Below are 16,220 nucleotides of genomic sequence, written 5' to 3'. Positions count from 1 at the left end.
GCCCTCCTGATTTCTCTCTTAACTCTACTCCGGCAATCTCTATACTCTTCAAGGGATCCACTTGATCCCAGCTGCCTATGCATGTCATATGCCTCCTTCTTCTTTTTGTCTAGGGCCTCAATCCCCCAAGTCATCCAAGATTCCCCACTTCTACCAGCCTTGCCCTTCACTTTATAAGGAACGTGCTTACCCTGAGCCCTGGTTAACACACTTTTGAAAGCCTCCCACTTACCAGACGTCCCTTTGCCTGCCAACAGACTCTCCCAATCAACTTCTGAAAATTCCTGTCTAATACCATCAAAATTGGCCTTTCCCCAATTTAGAATTTTAACTTTCAGGCCAGACCTATCATTCTCCATAGCTATCTTAAAACTAATGAAATTATGATCACTGGTCCCAAAGTGATCCCTCACTAACACTTCTGTCACCTGCCCTTCCTTATTTCCCAAGAGGAGGTCAAGTTTTGCCCCCTCTCTGGTCAGGCCGTCCACGTACTGAATGAGAAATTTCTCCTGAATACACTCAACAAATTTCTCTCCATCCAAGCCCCTAATGCTAAGGCTGTCCCAGTCAATGTTGGGAAAGTTAAAGTCCCCTACTATTACCACCCTATTTTTCTTGCAGCTGTCTGTAATCTCCTTACATATTTGCTCCTCAATTTCCCATTGACTATTTGGGGGTCTGTAGTACAATCCTATCAAAGTGATCTCTCCCTTCCTATTTTTCAGTTCTACCCATATGGACTCAGTGGGCGAACCCTCGGCTATATTCCCTCTCACTAGTGCCATGATGTTCTCCCTAATCAAGAACGCAACTCCCCCTCCTCTCTTACCTCCTGTTCCCTGGTTGGCTCCTCAATGTACTGGTCTAAAAACCATCTTGTGCACACTCCAGCAATCCATCCTACAGTGTTATTGCTAATTTGGTTTAGCCAGTCTATATGTAGATTAAAGTCACCCATGATTACTTTGTACTACCCTTGTTACATGCATCTCTAATTTCCTGTTTGATGGCAGAGGGCATGTCTTTGTGTGTTGGGTTAGACTGGGCTCTCACTATGTGTTGGGTCAGACTGAGTTCCCTCTCTGGGTTCGGTTAGCCTGAGTTCTCTCACCATGTGATGGGTTAGACTGGGTTCTCTCACCGTGTGGTGGGTCGGACTGGGGGTTCTCTCACCGTGTGGTGGGCTGGACTGGGTTCTCTCATCGTGTGGTGGGCAACAAATGCTGTGAGCACCAGATGTAAACTACACACTTAGTTGATCTTTCAGAATATTTTCGTAAACCTACTGCTACCTGTCAGTAATTTAAGAAAACACACTCCTAATAGAGTTTACTTACATAGTTTTGATCAGTTTTCCATAAACAGTACAGTGCTTAATAATCTCAAGTTCATGGATTCTAACTTTCTTTTAAAACTAATTAGGGGAGAGCCTAAGACATGGTATGGAGCACCAGCATACGTGGCAGAACAGCTGGAGAGTGTTATGAAGAGACTGGCGCCTGAACTGTTTGAATCCCAGCCTGACCTTCTGCATCAGCTGGTCACCATCATGAACCCTAACACTCTGATGGCTCACGGAGTGCCAGTACGTATTGCAGATCTCCTTGGAGCCCTGAGATCCTGATTTCAAACTTAGATTTGATATTTTAACAAGGGATTATCAGAGATGCACCTAGAATTGTCCATTTGATGCTGAGCTTTAGAGAATAGGTGTAGAGTGGAGGCTTATTTGGGAGGTGGGGGGGTGCGGGGTGGACGTTTTATTTTAACACTTGAAATTCTCGAGTAATATTTTCAGAATTCACACTAATTTATATTTTGATTATGGGATCCCAAGATATTAGATAATCCCAGTAAAGTTAAGAGAAGTGAAGTTACATGGCAATATCTTTTGTATATTGTAGTATACTATATGATACAGTTTACTCTTGCACCCGTTGAGTAACATCTATTGGGTAACTTTTCACTGCAATACTTACCATGCATAATCTATTTTATGGCCAGAGTAAATTCATCAGTCGAGTAATTAACAGTATTTATACATTGCTGGAGCATTTCTTCATGGATTTACCAGGATATAGCTACTACTCGGGTGATTTGCTGTGCCTGTCTTGTGTATTTTGTTTTTCCTTTTCTTCTCTTTCTCCCGCCGCCCCCCCCCCCCCCAAAATTACTTGTTCTCCCAACAGTAAAATTTAAATATTAAAGTTTATTTTTTGTAAAGAAATATTCAATGTATTAAATCATCCTCATGTGCCTGCTGCTGTACCTCCATGTGGGAATAAGTGGCATCATCAATAGAGGGAAAATGCCTAGGGAAATTATCTGAGCTTCATGCCATGGGGGGCCGTCTTGGTCAGGTGCTCTTCAAACACATTTTTAAATGAGGATTCATTCTCCACAATACCATACCACTACATTACAGTGACTACCCTTCAAAAGTACTTCATTGGCTGTAAAGTGCTTTGGGACGTCCTGAGGCTGTGAATGGCACTATAGAAATGCAAGTCTTTCTTTCTTTACTTTTCCTGTTCTCTATTGATGCACGTTGCCTAAAAAAGCAACAAATCCTTGTCCCCTCAGACTGCTTTTACACTTGTTTGCCCTTTTGCCAAAGTACATAATTTCTTTGATGCAACCCCAATTCAGCCTACTTTCCACTTGAATTGTCTCAGCTTTGATTGATATAGTCATCCTTTAAGACTTACTTGCATTGAATGACTTAGATTTTTGATACATTGATAATCTCCTTTGATTCTTTATGCAAGAATATCTTGAATTTTGTACACTGTCAGCGGCATGTCTAGGATCCATTCATGGAGGTAATCCAAGCCACATCTCACTTCATTTTAAGAGACTGAGAAGGCATTGAGCTCAGTTCAAGGGTGTGCAGTAACTGCTGCAGCCTGACACCAGAGCAAAGAAATGACTCATATCAATATTTTTGACCTATGTATAAGTGATACAAATATGAACTATTGCACAACAAGCAGCTTTTTGTAAAGTAGGCATTAGTACAAATGAAGGTTCCAATCTTGATCAACACAAATCCTTTTTATCAGTAATCATTTCCCTTGTTTTGCAGTAATCTGCATCCTGGTGTAAACATAGTTTTATGCCTTGTTACCATTGTGCCTTTGGATTGGCAAAATATTAAACTCAAATCGGCATTTTTATCAGACTGAAGCTAAGTGCTTGTTTCATTTTCCGGATATAATTGTAAATAACTTTGGCAGTCTGTAACCTCCAGGACTTCTGCGAAAGCTCTTCCATAATATGTCACCAGATTAGCAAGTTCTACCTTATTTAGTCTTCTCATGCCCCTGGGGTCTCTGTTGACATAACTTGAAACTTATATGTGTTATGGAGCACCTCCTTCTGACTGGATCCCTCAATTTAGAATGATATGGAAAATTAGTAAATGCCATGTATTGAAGCTTTAGTAGCCATTTGATGTGAGATGGGGGGGCAGCTAATCGACATGATTCAAAAGGACCTGTTGACAAATGATATTAGACATGCAGATAATCCAAACAACAGAAATTGATTGGTGTCTGAAAGAGAAGGTCACCTTTCCAACCCCACCATTAAAACATATATTTTTGTCATAGAAACATAGAAAATAGGAGCAGGAGTAGATCATTCGGCCCCTCGAGCCTGCTCCGCCATTCAGTATGATCATGGCTGAGCCTCTCTCTCCCCATATCCCTTGATGCCATTTGTGTCTAGAAATCTATCAAGCTCCTTCTTAAATATATTCAGTGACTTAGCCTCCACAGCCTTCTGTGGTAGAGAATTCCACAGGTTCACCACCCTCTGAGTGAAGAAATTTCTCCTCATCTCAGTCCTAAATGTCCAACCCCGTATCCTGACACTGTGACCCCTCTTTCTGGCCCCCCCAGCCAGGGGAAACATCCTCCCTGTATCCTGTCTGTCTAGCCCTGTCAGAATTTCAAGTATATCCTTAGAAAAGGAGACCAAAACTGCACACAATACTCCAGGTGTGGTCTCACCAAAGCCCTGTATAATTGCAGTAAGACACCCTTGCTCCTGTACTCAAATCCTCTTGCAATGAAGGCCAACATACCATTTGCTTTCCTAACTGCTTGCTGCACCTGCATGTTTGCTTTCAGTGACTGGAGTACAAGGACACCCAGGTCCCTTTGTACATCAACATTTCCCAATCTATCACCATTTAAATAATACTCTGCCTTTCTGTTTTTCCTTCTGAAGTGGATAACTTCACATTTATCCACATTATACTGCATCTGCCATGTATTTGCCCACTCATTCAACTTGTCTAAATCGCCTCTTTGCATCCTCCTCACAACTCATGATCCCATCTAATTTTGTGTCGTCAGCAAACTTTGAAATATTACACTTGGTTCCCTCATCCAAATCATTGATATGTGTTGTGAATAACTGGGGCCCAAGCACTGATCCCTGCAGTACCCCACTAGTCACTGCCTGCCACTCCGAAGACGACCCATTTATTCTTACTGTCTGTTAACCAATTTTCAATCTGTGCCAGTATATTACCCGCAGTCCCATGTGTTTTAATTTTGCACACTAACCTCTTATGTGGGACTTTATCAAAGGCCTTCTGAAAATCCAAATAAACCACATCCACTGGTTCTCCCTTATCTATTCTACCAGTTACATCCTCAAAAATCTCTAGTAGGTTTGTCAAACTTGATTTCCCTTTCATAAATCCATGTTGACTTTGTCTAATCCCGTTGATATTTTCTAAGTGTCTTGTTATCACATCCTTTATAATAGACTCTGGCATTTTCCCCACTACTGATGTTCGGCTAACTGGTCTATAGTTCCCTGTTTTCTCTCTCTCTCTTTTAAATAGTGGGGTTACATTTGCCACCCTCCAATCTGCAGGAACTGTTCCATAATGTATAGAATTTTGGAAGATGACAACTAATGCATCCACTATTTCCATGGCTACCTCTTTTAGTACTCTGGGATGCAGACTACCAGGCCCTGGGGATTTATTGGCTTTCAGTCCCATTAATTTCTCCATCACTTTTTTTACTGATACTAATTTCCTTTAATTCCTCCTTCTCACTAGACCCTTGGTTCCCTCGCATTCCTAAGAAGTTATTTGTGTCCTCTTCCATGAAGACAGACCAAAGTATTTGTTTAATTGCTCTGCCATTTCCTTGTTCCCCATTATAAATTCTCTCATTTCTGACTGTAAAGGACCTACATTTGTCTTCACTAATCTTTTTCTTTTTATATCCTTGTGGAAGCTTTTACAGTCCACTTTTATGTTCCTTGCAAGTTTACTCTCATATTCTATTTTCCCCCTCTTAATCAATCTCTTGGTCCTTTTTTGCTGAATTCTAAACTGCTCCCAATCCTCAGGCTTGCTACTTTTTCTGGAAATTTTATATGACTCCTCTTTGGATCTAATACTATCCTTAATTTCTTTTGTTAGCCATGGTTGGGCCGCTTTTCCTTTTGTGTTTTTACGCCAGAAAGGAATGTATAACTGTTGCAATTCATGCATTCGTTCCTGAAATGTTAGCCATTGCCTATCCATCGTCATGCCTTTTAATGAAGCTTCCCAATCTATCATAGCCAACTCACTCCTCATACCTTCATAGTTTCCTTTGTTTAGATTTAGGACCCTAGTTTCGGATTGGACTACTTCACTTTCCATCTTAATGAAGAATTCTATCATATTATGGTCACACTTCCCTAAAGGACCCTGCAGAACAAGATTATTAATTAACCCCTTCTCATTGCACAATACCCAATCTAGGATAGCCTGTTCCCTGGTCTCCTTACCTAAGAAAGGATATATTTGCCATGGAGGGAGTGCAGCAAAGGTTCACCAGACTGATTCCTGGGTTGGCAGGACTGTCGTATGAGGAGAGATTGGGTCGACTCGGCCTGTATTCACTAGAGTTTAGAAGAATGAGAGGGGATCTCATTGAAACATATAAAATTCTGACAGGGCTAGACAGACTGGATGCAGGGAGGATGTTTCATTTTCTATCATGTTATGGTCAGTCTTCCCTAAAGGACCCTGCACAACAAGATTATTAATTAACCCTTCTCATTGCACAATACCCAATCTAGGATAGCCTGTTCCCTGGTTGGCTCCTCAACGTACTGGTCTAAGAAACCATCTTGTACACACTCCAGGAATTCATCCTCCACAGTATTATTGCTAATTTGGTTTGGCCAGTCTATATGTAGATTAAAGTCACCCATGATTACTGTACTACCCTTGTTACATGTATTTCTAATTTCCTGTTTGATGCCATTCCCTACATTACCACTACTTTTTGGAGGCCTTTAGACAATTCCCACCAATGTTTTCTGCCCCTTGGTGCTTCTTAAGTCTACCCAGATTGATTGTACATCTTGATTTTCTGAGCCAATATCCTTTCTCACTATTGCTCTGATTTCATCCTTTACTAATAACGCCACCCCACCTCCTTTTCCTTTTTTGCCTGTCCTTCCTAAATATCGAATACCCTTGGATATTCAGTTCCCAGCCATGGTCACCCTGCAGCCATGTCTCCGTAATCGCAATTATATCGTATCCATTTACATCTATTTGCACCGTTAATTTGTCTACCTTATTACGAATGCTTCGTGCATTCAGATACAGTGCCTTTAGATTTGTCTTTTTAACATTTTTAAACATCTTAACTTTTTTTTGTATTATGGCCCTATTTGTCTTATTACCATGTTTTCTTATCCGGATCCTATTTGTTAGTAGGCTTTGTCCCTTCCTGACACAATCTGGTTATCCTTACCCCAATCACTTTCCTGCACTACTTCTTTGTCTTTTCTGTTTAGCATTCTAGATTTCTCTCGACTGGGACCCTCTTTCCCCACCCCCCATTTAATTTAAAGCCCTGTCTACTTCCCTACTTATTCGATTCGCTAGAACTCTGGTTCAGGTGTAGCCCGTCCCAACGGAACATCTCTCTCTCTCCCCAGTACTGATGCCAGTGCCCCACGAATCGAAACCCACTTCTCCCACACCAATCTTTGAGCCGCGCATTCATCTCTCTGATCTTGTTGACCCTATGCCAATTTTCTCATGGCTCAGGTAATAGAGATTATTATCCTTGTGGTTCTGCTTTTTAATTTAGTCCCTAGCTGCTCAAATTCTCTCAGCAGAACCTTTTTCTTAGTCCTACCTATGTCGTTGGTACCTACATGGACCATGACAGCTGGATCCTCCCCCTCCCACTCTAAGTTCTTCTCCAGCCTGGAGGAGATGTCCTTAATCCTGGCATCGGGTAGGCAACATAGCCTTCGGGACGCATGCTCCTGGCTGCAGAGAACAGTGTCTATCCCCCTAACTATACTGTCGCCTACCACAACCAACTTCCTTTTTAACTAAAGCTTTCCATACATCCACACGTGCCTGGATATACACAGTTCACTAAAGGTGGTAAGGCTTTAACGATAGACAGAGAAATATGAACTCTGATCTATTACATTTCTGTGCACATTCATGCCTTCAGCACCCTCTCCCACTGAGAACAAAAGGCCCTTTGCTGGGTTTCATCTTGGATTTTAAAACAGTCATCATCTGAAATAGTTTGAAGATGTGTTTTACACCCAGGAGCTCAAGTTAAAGGATGGTCATATCTGTAACCATGAGAAGATTTATTGAACAAATTACATTGTTATCTTATGATTGTAAAAGCAGTGCCTTTTCTGACCAGCTCTTGTAGTTTTTCTTTCTGCATCAACCATGACCACTGGGCTACCTGTATTCAGTGAATTGATTGAAGCCATTGGATTCAATATAAAGATCCGGGAGAGATCCCAAACATCTCTAATGAGGAAGAAGATGGGGACAAAGAAGGAGCATACATAGAGTGCAGGACACTTAGGAAAATTATGAGCCTCAGTTGTACACATTGGGTCTCAGTCACATTTTTTTTCACTGTAATGTATTGCTTCCAAATTGGAACCTTGTATGCTATAATTCAACTTTATCTGAGATCTCCTTAGAATTTAGTAGTTCTGTTTAACTTGGGAACATGGACATACACTGCCAGAAAAGACCATTGCTGTCCATCTGGCCAGTTCCAGTTTCTAAGGAACATCACATCCCACAAGACTTCTTGTAATTCTAGACACTTATCCAACTCGCTTGAATTTTGCTGATGCAATCAGCCTGCATTGGGCAGTCCAGTTCATTCCATATATTCACCAATCTCTGTATAAAGTAATTGAATCCAAATTGTCTTTTTATCCTCCCTGTACTGAGTTTGATGGTGTATGATCTGTGATTGTTAAATGTATTGACATTTGTCTTGTCTATATCCCTTAGGATTCTGAATCCTGCTGTAAGACCACTCCTGAGCCTTCTCTTCAGTGAAAACATTTGCAGTCTCTGCTCATAACTCAAATGTCAAATCCTAATTTAATTGCCTTTCTCATAAGTGATCAGAATTGTACACTGTATCCACATGGGATCAGACTAGTGCTCTGCACAAATGTAATCACTTCTAGCAGCGTGCCCACTGATACTCTGCCCCTCAAACAGGAAGTGGATTCAGTCTCTCCACAACTGTCTACAAACCTGAACAATAGTTCATTGATGCTCCAAGCTGACTACAAGTCAATTTCACCCCACCACAGAACCTCAGACTTTAACTTTGGACTCTCTCAATGTATCTCCTCCCTGCCTTCTGTTTACAACGAGGATACGCCTCTCCTAATCTTTACCGTGCCTATGTAACCTGAATTTCCATTGTATCCATTCGTGTGCATATTTTGGTTGGTGCTCCAAACTTGAGCCTATTACATCTATCTCTCTTTTTTTTCTTCTCTTGCCTCTTCTTGGGCCCTCCTTTCCGTCCTGCCCCAGTCTTGCCATTTTTCGTTTCTCCCCTCACTGGTACTTTGCCCCTCCAATCCCTAGTTCAACCCATCACTGCTTCTCTGCCTTCCTTCTCTCCTGCCACCGTTCCAGCTTTAAATCCTCCTTGCATAAACCCACAGCTATCCTCTGTGAATCTCAGCATTCTCGAAAGGGCATGTTGAGGCACCCATTGCTACCTTATGAGGAGCAAGCTCAACTGCCCTATTGTCCTCTCTAGCTGACCTTCCTGCCCAGCACGCCCACTGGAGGCTAATCTCGCCAACCTTCTTCTGGCCCCTCTCAACCCACCCACCACAGCCTCCTTGGACTCTGCCAGTGAACAACAAACAATACCCCTCTCCAAATGTCCCTCCAGAATGTCCATTCATTTGTCAACGTCATCACCAGCCACAACCTTATTGTGGATGATTGTATTGACATCTTGGGTTTGACAGAAACTTGCCGTACGGATGGTGACACCTTGCTGAAGCCTCCCCGCCTGGCTATACATTCTTCCATCTGCCCTGCCCAAACCACTGTGGTGGGGATGTAGCCTTCTTCAGATCACAGCATGGTCTCTTTGCCACCCCCCCCCCCCCACCACCACCACCACCTCAATCACTGATACCTTCCCTGACCACCTCCCCTCGTTCCACCCCTTTCAACCCTCCATTAGAATTGTCGAGAATGTAGTGTCAGCCTTGGCTGATGGTAGCACTCATGCCTTTGAGTCAGAAGGCTGTGGGTTCAACCCCCCACTCCAGAGAATTGAGCACACAATCTAGACTGACACGTCATTGCAGTACTGAGGGAGTGCTACACTGCCGTCTTTTGGGTAATGTAAAAATGGACGTAAACAATCCCGTGGCACTACTTCGAAGAAGAGCACGGGAGTTCTTCAGGTGCCCTAGCCAATATTTAGCCTCAACTGAAATCACTAGAATATATTTTCTGGTCATTATCTCATTGCTGTTTGTGGGATCTTGCTGTGCGCAAATTGGCTCTCGCATTACCCCACATTACAGCAGTGACTGCTTTTCAAAACTTATTCATTGACTGTAAAATGCTGTGGGACGTCCTGAGGTGGTGATAGGCGTTATGTAAATACAGGCTCTTTCTTTACAGCCTCCCTTTAAGCCCCACCCGGAGTTTCTCACTGAGATATCCTGCCTCTTTTCCTCTCAGCCTTGGCACTGAGCAACTCCTCATCTTTGGGGATTTCAATCTTCATCTCAACACATCTTGTTCTCTCTCTTTGATATCACTGCCCTGCTGACCTCAACTGCTCCCCCTATACAAACTTTCCTACCCATATACACGGTCATCCCCTCAACCTTGCCATTTCATGTGGCCACCCTTGGTCTCCATAGTCATACCAGTTCCTTGTATCCCTCACCACCCACATCCCCCTACCCCTTTCCAACCCTACTTTCTGCATCAGTCCTTGGAATAAACTCTTTCTCCCAACTCCCAACAAGCCTTTGACCTGCCAATCGCTATAATATTTCTGCAGCTGTCAATTTGTTCAATCACTCCTTCACCTCCATCTTTCTTGTTCTTGTCCTTGTCCACTGTAAAGCCCTTACTCCCACCCTGGTCATTTCCCCCTGATCTTGTCCCCATCTTTGCTACCGTGAGCATATCTGGCACACAACTGGTTTGGTCATCCTTGAGAGATCTGGCTGGAACACATCAAGCACTATCAGCCTTGCTCCCCTCTGCCAAAACTGCTCACTACTCCAGAATCATTCTGGAGAGCAGTGATAACCTCTGGCTCCTTTTCTTCACTACCAACAGTCTACTTAAACCCCTCTCCTGTGCCCCCTCCACCCTCACCTTCAAGTGTAAGTTGCTTATGGTCCTCTTTGTCACCACGATGGAGAACATCTGTTCAGTTGCCTCTGCCCTAGCCCTGAAGCGATGTCTTTTTATCTCCTTATGCCCAAACTGAGCTCACCTTGTTCATGAGACCCACCTCCTGATCCCTTGACCACATTCCCACTAAACTGACTTCCATGCTAGCTGATGTAAGTGATTTCCTCTCCTCAGGGACTATCGCCGTCCCTTTCAAAACCACCGTCATCATCTCCCTCTTCAAAGCCCAACCTTGACCTCTCTATCCTTGCAAACTACCACCCCATCTTCAAAGTTGTTGTCACCTCCAAAATTCATGCCCATCTTTAATGCAACTCCATGTTTAAAACTCTACAATCAGGTTCCCGTCACTGCCATAGCACTGAAACAGTCCTAACCAAAGATACAAATGCCATCTGTGACTGAGACCATGGTGCATTATCCTACTCATTGTTCTTCTCACCCTCTCTGCACTCTTTAACACTGCTGACCACTCCATTTTCCTCCAGCACTTCTCTGTTGTTCAGCTGATTGGAACCACACTTCTTGGTTCTTTTCTCGCATATCTGTTCGTAGCCAGAGCATCTCCAGCAATGGCTTCTCCTCCTGTGCCAGCACCATTGTCTCCGGAGTTCCCCAGAGATCTGTTCTTGGCTCCCTCCTCTTCCTCATCTATATGCTATCCTTTGGCGCTATCCTTTGGCATCATCCGAAGACATGGGGTCAGGTTCTTGCCAGTACCCAACTCTATTTCACCACCTGTATCAACGCCTTCAGTGTCCCAGTATTGTCCAACTGCTTGCCGACATCCAGTCTTGGATGAGTCGCAATTTCCTCCAGTTAAACATTGGGAAGACTGATGCTATCGTCTTCGGCCCCTGCCACAAACACCATACCCTCTCCACTGAATCCAACCTGCTCCCCAGCCATTGTCTCGGGTTGAAACAAACTTTGCAACCTCTAAATTCTATTAGATCCTAAGCTGAGCTTCATAAGAACATAAGAAATTGGAGCAGGAGTAGGCCAATCGGCCCCTCGAGCCTGCTCCGCCATTCAATAAGATCATGGCTGATCTGATCCCAACCACAAATCTAAAGAACACAAGAAGTAGGAGCAGGACCCGGCCACATAGCCCCTGGGCCCTCTCCGCCACCCACAGGGCATTGACCGATCCGAACTCAGCTTCATGTCCAATTTCCTGCCCGCTCCCCATAACCCCTAATTCCCTTTACTTCTAGGAAACTGTCTATTTCTGTTTTAAATTTATCTAATGATGTAGCTTCCACAGCTTCCTGGGGCAGCAAATTCCACAGACCTACCACCCTCTGAGTGAAGAAGTTTCTCCTCATCTCAGTTTTGAAAGAGCAGCCCCTTATTCTAAGATTATGCCCCCTAGTTCTAGTTTCACCCATCTTTGGGAACATCCTTACTGCATCCACCCGATCAAGCCCCTTCACAATCTTATATGTTTCAATAAGATCGCCTCTCATTCTTCTGAACTCCAATGAGTAGAGTCCCAATCTACTCAACCTCTCCTCATATGTCCGCCCCCTCATCCCCGGGATTAACCGAGTGAACCTTCTTTGTACTGCCTCGAGAGCAAGTATGTCTTTTCTTAAGTATGGAGACCAAAACTGTATGCAGTATTCCAGGTGCGGTCTCACCAATACCTTATATAACTGCAGCAATACCTCCCTGTTTTTATATTCTATCCCCCTAGCAATAAAAGCCAACATTCCGTTGGCTTTCTTGATCACCTGCTGCACCTGCATACCAACTTTTTGATTTTCTTGCACTAGGACCCCCAGATCCCTTTGTACTGCAGTTACTTTCCAGTCTCTCGCCATTAAGAAAATAACTTGCTCTCTGATTTTTCCTGCCAAAGTGCATAACCTCACATTTTCCAATATTATATTGCATCTGCCAAATCTCTGCCTACTCACCCAGCCTGTCTATATCCCCCTGCAGGTTTTTTATGTCCTCCTCACTCTCTACTTTCCCTCCCATCTTTGTATCATCTGCAAATTTTGATATGTTGCACTCGGTCCCCTCCTCCAAATCGTTAATATAGATTGTAAAGAGTTGGGGACCCAGCACCGACCCCTGTGGAACACCACTGAAAATCACAAAGACTGCCTACTTCCACCTCCATAACATCACCTGTCTTTGTTGCTGCTGAAACTCTCATCTTTGCCATTGTCACTTCCAGACTTGTCTCTTTCAAAGCTCTGTTGGCTGGCCTCCCATCTTCCACTCTCTAAATCTCAGCTCATCCAAAACTCTGCTGCCCATATCCTAACCCGCACCAAGTCCCACTCATTCATCACCCATGTGCTGGCTAACCTACATTGGCTCTCAGTCGGCCCCCCATACCTCGAATTTAAAATTCTCATCCATGTGTTTGAATCTCTTCATGGCTTTGCCCCTCCCTATCTCTAATCCTCTCTAGCGCCACCCCCCTTGGAGAATTCTGCATTCCTCCAACTCTGACCAAGTGCACCCATCCCTCCCTTCCTCCCTTCATCTCACCATTGGCAACTGTGCCTTCAGACGTCTAGGCCCTACGCTCTGGCATTCCTCCCCGAAACCTCTCTATTTCCCTTTCTTCCTTTAAGAGCCTCCTTAGAGCCCACCTCTTTGATGAAGGTTTTGGTCATTGCTCCCAATGTCTCCTTTGGCTTAGCATCAATTTTTGTCTGATTATGCTTTGATGAAGTGCCTTGGGCTTTTTCCTATACTAAAGGCATTATATAAATGTCGGTTGTTGCGATTTGTGCGCTGTTCTCTGGTTGTATAGTCCAAGATCCTATTTACTCTTTACTACTGCCAGACATTGTGATGTGATCTATTCGCCAGTACCCCCAAATCCCTCTTGTGTTGTGTCCTGTAAAATAATGCAATTTAACTTGCATTACTTCTGGTTATTATCTTTTCCCAGTCTCATGACTACTTTTGTTCTCATTTAATGGCATTTGTCACTCGTCCGCCCAGCTCCCCAGTCGAATCAACCTCTTTCTACATGTTTGCAGTCCCTCCCAGGTTGGCACTTCCATACAGATTTTCTTTTATCTTTTCCCCTGCTTATGTGGATCACCACAAGAATGGCTTTGGGAAACTGAATTCATTTTGTGTCATTGCTGCCTCAGTCTGACTAATTGTGTAGTATACTAACATCAGGAGCATCTCTTCATTCAGTCTATCATGGACTCCCCTCTAGTTTTTGCATGTTGAGATGAAATATGAGAAATTTTCCATACAGGGCTAAATGCCTGCCTAACCCTCTTCCCCTAGCCACCGCACCACTGCAGAAAAATAGTGTCCATGGATGGTTACCCCCATCGGGTACGATATTCATTTGCATATGCATTCAAGGATGGCTGCAGACCAGCAAAGATAATGTAGAATTTCAAAACTTAAAATAATCAAACATTCTAATTTCTACATAAGAACATAAATAAGAGCAGGAGTAGGCCTTATGGCCCCCTCGAGTCGGCTCTGCCATTCAATATGATTATGGGTGATCTTCTACCTCAACTCCACTTTCCCGCCCTATCCCCCTATCCTTTGATTCCCTTAGTGTCCAAAAATCTATCGATCTCAGCCTTGAATATACTCAATGACTGAGCATCCACAGCCCTCTGGGTGGAGAATTGCAAAGATTCACAATCTTCTGAGTGAAGAAATTTTTCCTCATCTTGGTCCTAAATAGCCGACCTCTTATCTTGGGATTCTATCCCTAATTCTAGACTCGCCAGCCAGGGGAAACAGCCTCTCAGCATCTACTCTGTCAAGCCCTTTAAGAATTTTATACGTTTCAATGAGATCACCTCTCATTCGTCTAAACTCCAGAGAATATAGAATCATAGAAAGGTTACAGCACAGAAGGAGGCCATTCAGCCGACCGAGTCCACTCTATGCAAGAGCAGTCCAGCTGGTCCCATCTCCCCCGCCCTACCTCCGAATCCCTACAATTTTTTTCCTTTCAAGAACTTATCCAGCTCCCTTTTGAAGGTCATGATTGAATCTGCCTCCACCCTCTGGCAGTGCATTCCAGATCCTAACCGCTCGCTGTGTATAAAAGTTTTTCCTCATGTCACCTTTGGTTCTTTTGCCAATTATCTCTGGTTCTTGACCCTTCCATCAATGCGAACAGTTTTTCTCTATCTACTCTGTCTTGACCCTTCATGATTTTGAATACCTCTATCAAATCTCCTCTCAACCTTCTCTGTTCCAAGGAGAACAACCCCAGCTTCTCCAGTCTATCCACGTAACAGAAGTCCCTCATCCCTGGAATCATTCTAGTAAATCTCTTCTGCACCCTCTCTAAGGCCTTCACATCTTTCCTAAAGTGCAGTGCCCAGAACTGGACACAATACTCCAGCTGTGACCAAACCAGTGTTTTATAAAGGTTCATCATGACTTCCTTGCTTTTGTCCGCCCAGTCCACCAGCCTGTTTATATCCTCGTGAAGTCTGTCACTATCCTCCGTCCTGTTATTACGTCCTTAATAATAGATTCTAGCATTTTCCCTACTGCTGATGTCAGGCTAACTGGCCTGTAGTTCCCTGTTTTCTCTCTCCCTCCTTTCTTGAATAGTGGGGTTACATTTGCTAGCTTCCAATCCACTGGCACCATTTCTGTGCAAAACCTCAAAGAAAAGAGCTAATGCACTGATGTAACTAGCTTGCTTTTGTGCAAGATCAACAACTTTTATCAACCCAGCTATTATTTCAGTGGTTTGTCTTAGTGTATTACAGTACTGCAAATATGACAATTTATTGTTTTTTTACTTAGTAATTAAAAATCAGCCTTAAACAGGTCATTAAAATATAATATTTATATCACTATGAATATTCATAATGCTATAATGCAGTATTGACAGTAACTAGATTAATAATGAGCTGTATTGAATTTCAAAGTCCCATCACTTTTGGGGTTGCTCTCTGCTGGTACTTTGGCTTCTTTGTGGACTTCTGTGTGTGTGTGTCTGCATCCCTCTCTGGGAGTTTTGCTGGGCACTTTTCTGTTTCTGCTATTCCTATTTGGTGCTTCTGCTGTTACAGTTGATATTGTTCAGTTGCTGCCATTCTCACTGTGCTCTCTTCCTCTGCATTTTGTGTCTCTCTCAAGTTTCTTTGACAAATAGCTATTACTCCCTATCCTAGCTAATCTTTTAGTTGTGTTCCTGCCACTTATCTGGACTGAGTTTTTATCTTTTACTGTTAACTTTTCGAACTCTCTCTAACTATAACTCAAAGCTGTTTTAGTTCCCTCTTTGTGCCCTTGTTTATTTTGTGTTCTCCTTGTGTTTTTGTACAGTTTTTTAACTTTCCACATAAAACTAACTTGCTTTTGTAAGTCTGTCTATTCTTCCCAAAGCTTGCTGACAGCACTGACATACGGCTATCACTCGATGGTATGATTTGACATCTAGTGCTCCAAACACGAGATAAGTATCATGGTGTCCAGCACATGCACATATCACTATAACAGCACAACCTAAAACAAT

General features: G+C 43.2%; 1 protein-coding gene across 1 annotated transcript in view; it reads left to right on the top strand.

Annotated features, from left to right (window-relative positions):
- Window positions 1–16,220, top strand: part of LOC137310949 (lysine-specific demethylase 5B-like) — a 220,992-nt gene that overhangs the window by 102,068 nt on the left and 102,704 nt on the right. Inside the window, exon 12 of the mRNA XM_067978463.1 lies at window positions 1,426–1,588. Coding sequence (XP_067834564.1) covers window positions 1,426–1,588 — 163 coding nt within the window. The remainder of the gene's footprint in view (window positions 1–1,425; window positions 1,589–16,220) is intronic.

Source organism: Heptranchias perlo, unplaced genomic scaffold (genome assembly GCF_035084215.1).
Source record: "Heptranchias perlo isolate sHepPer1 unplaced genomic scaffold, sHepPer1.hap1 HAP1_SCAFFOLD_295, whole genome shotgun sequence".
In the NCBI taxonomy this organism is placed as follows: Eukaryota; Metazoa; Chordata; class Chondrichthyes; order Hexanchiformes; family Hexanchidae; genus Heptranchias; species Heptranchias perlo.
This window is presented reverse-complemented; position numbering and strand designations above follow the sequence as displayed.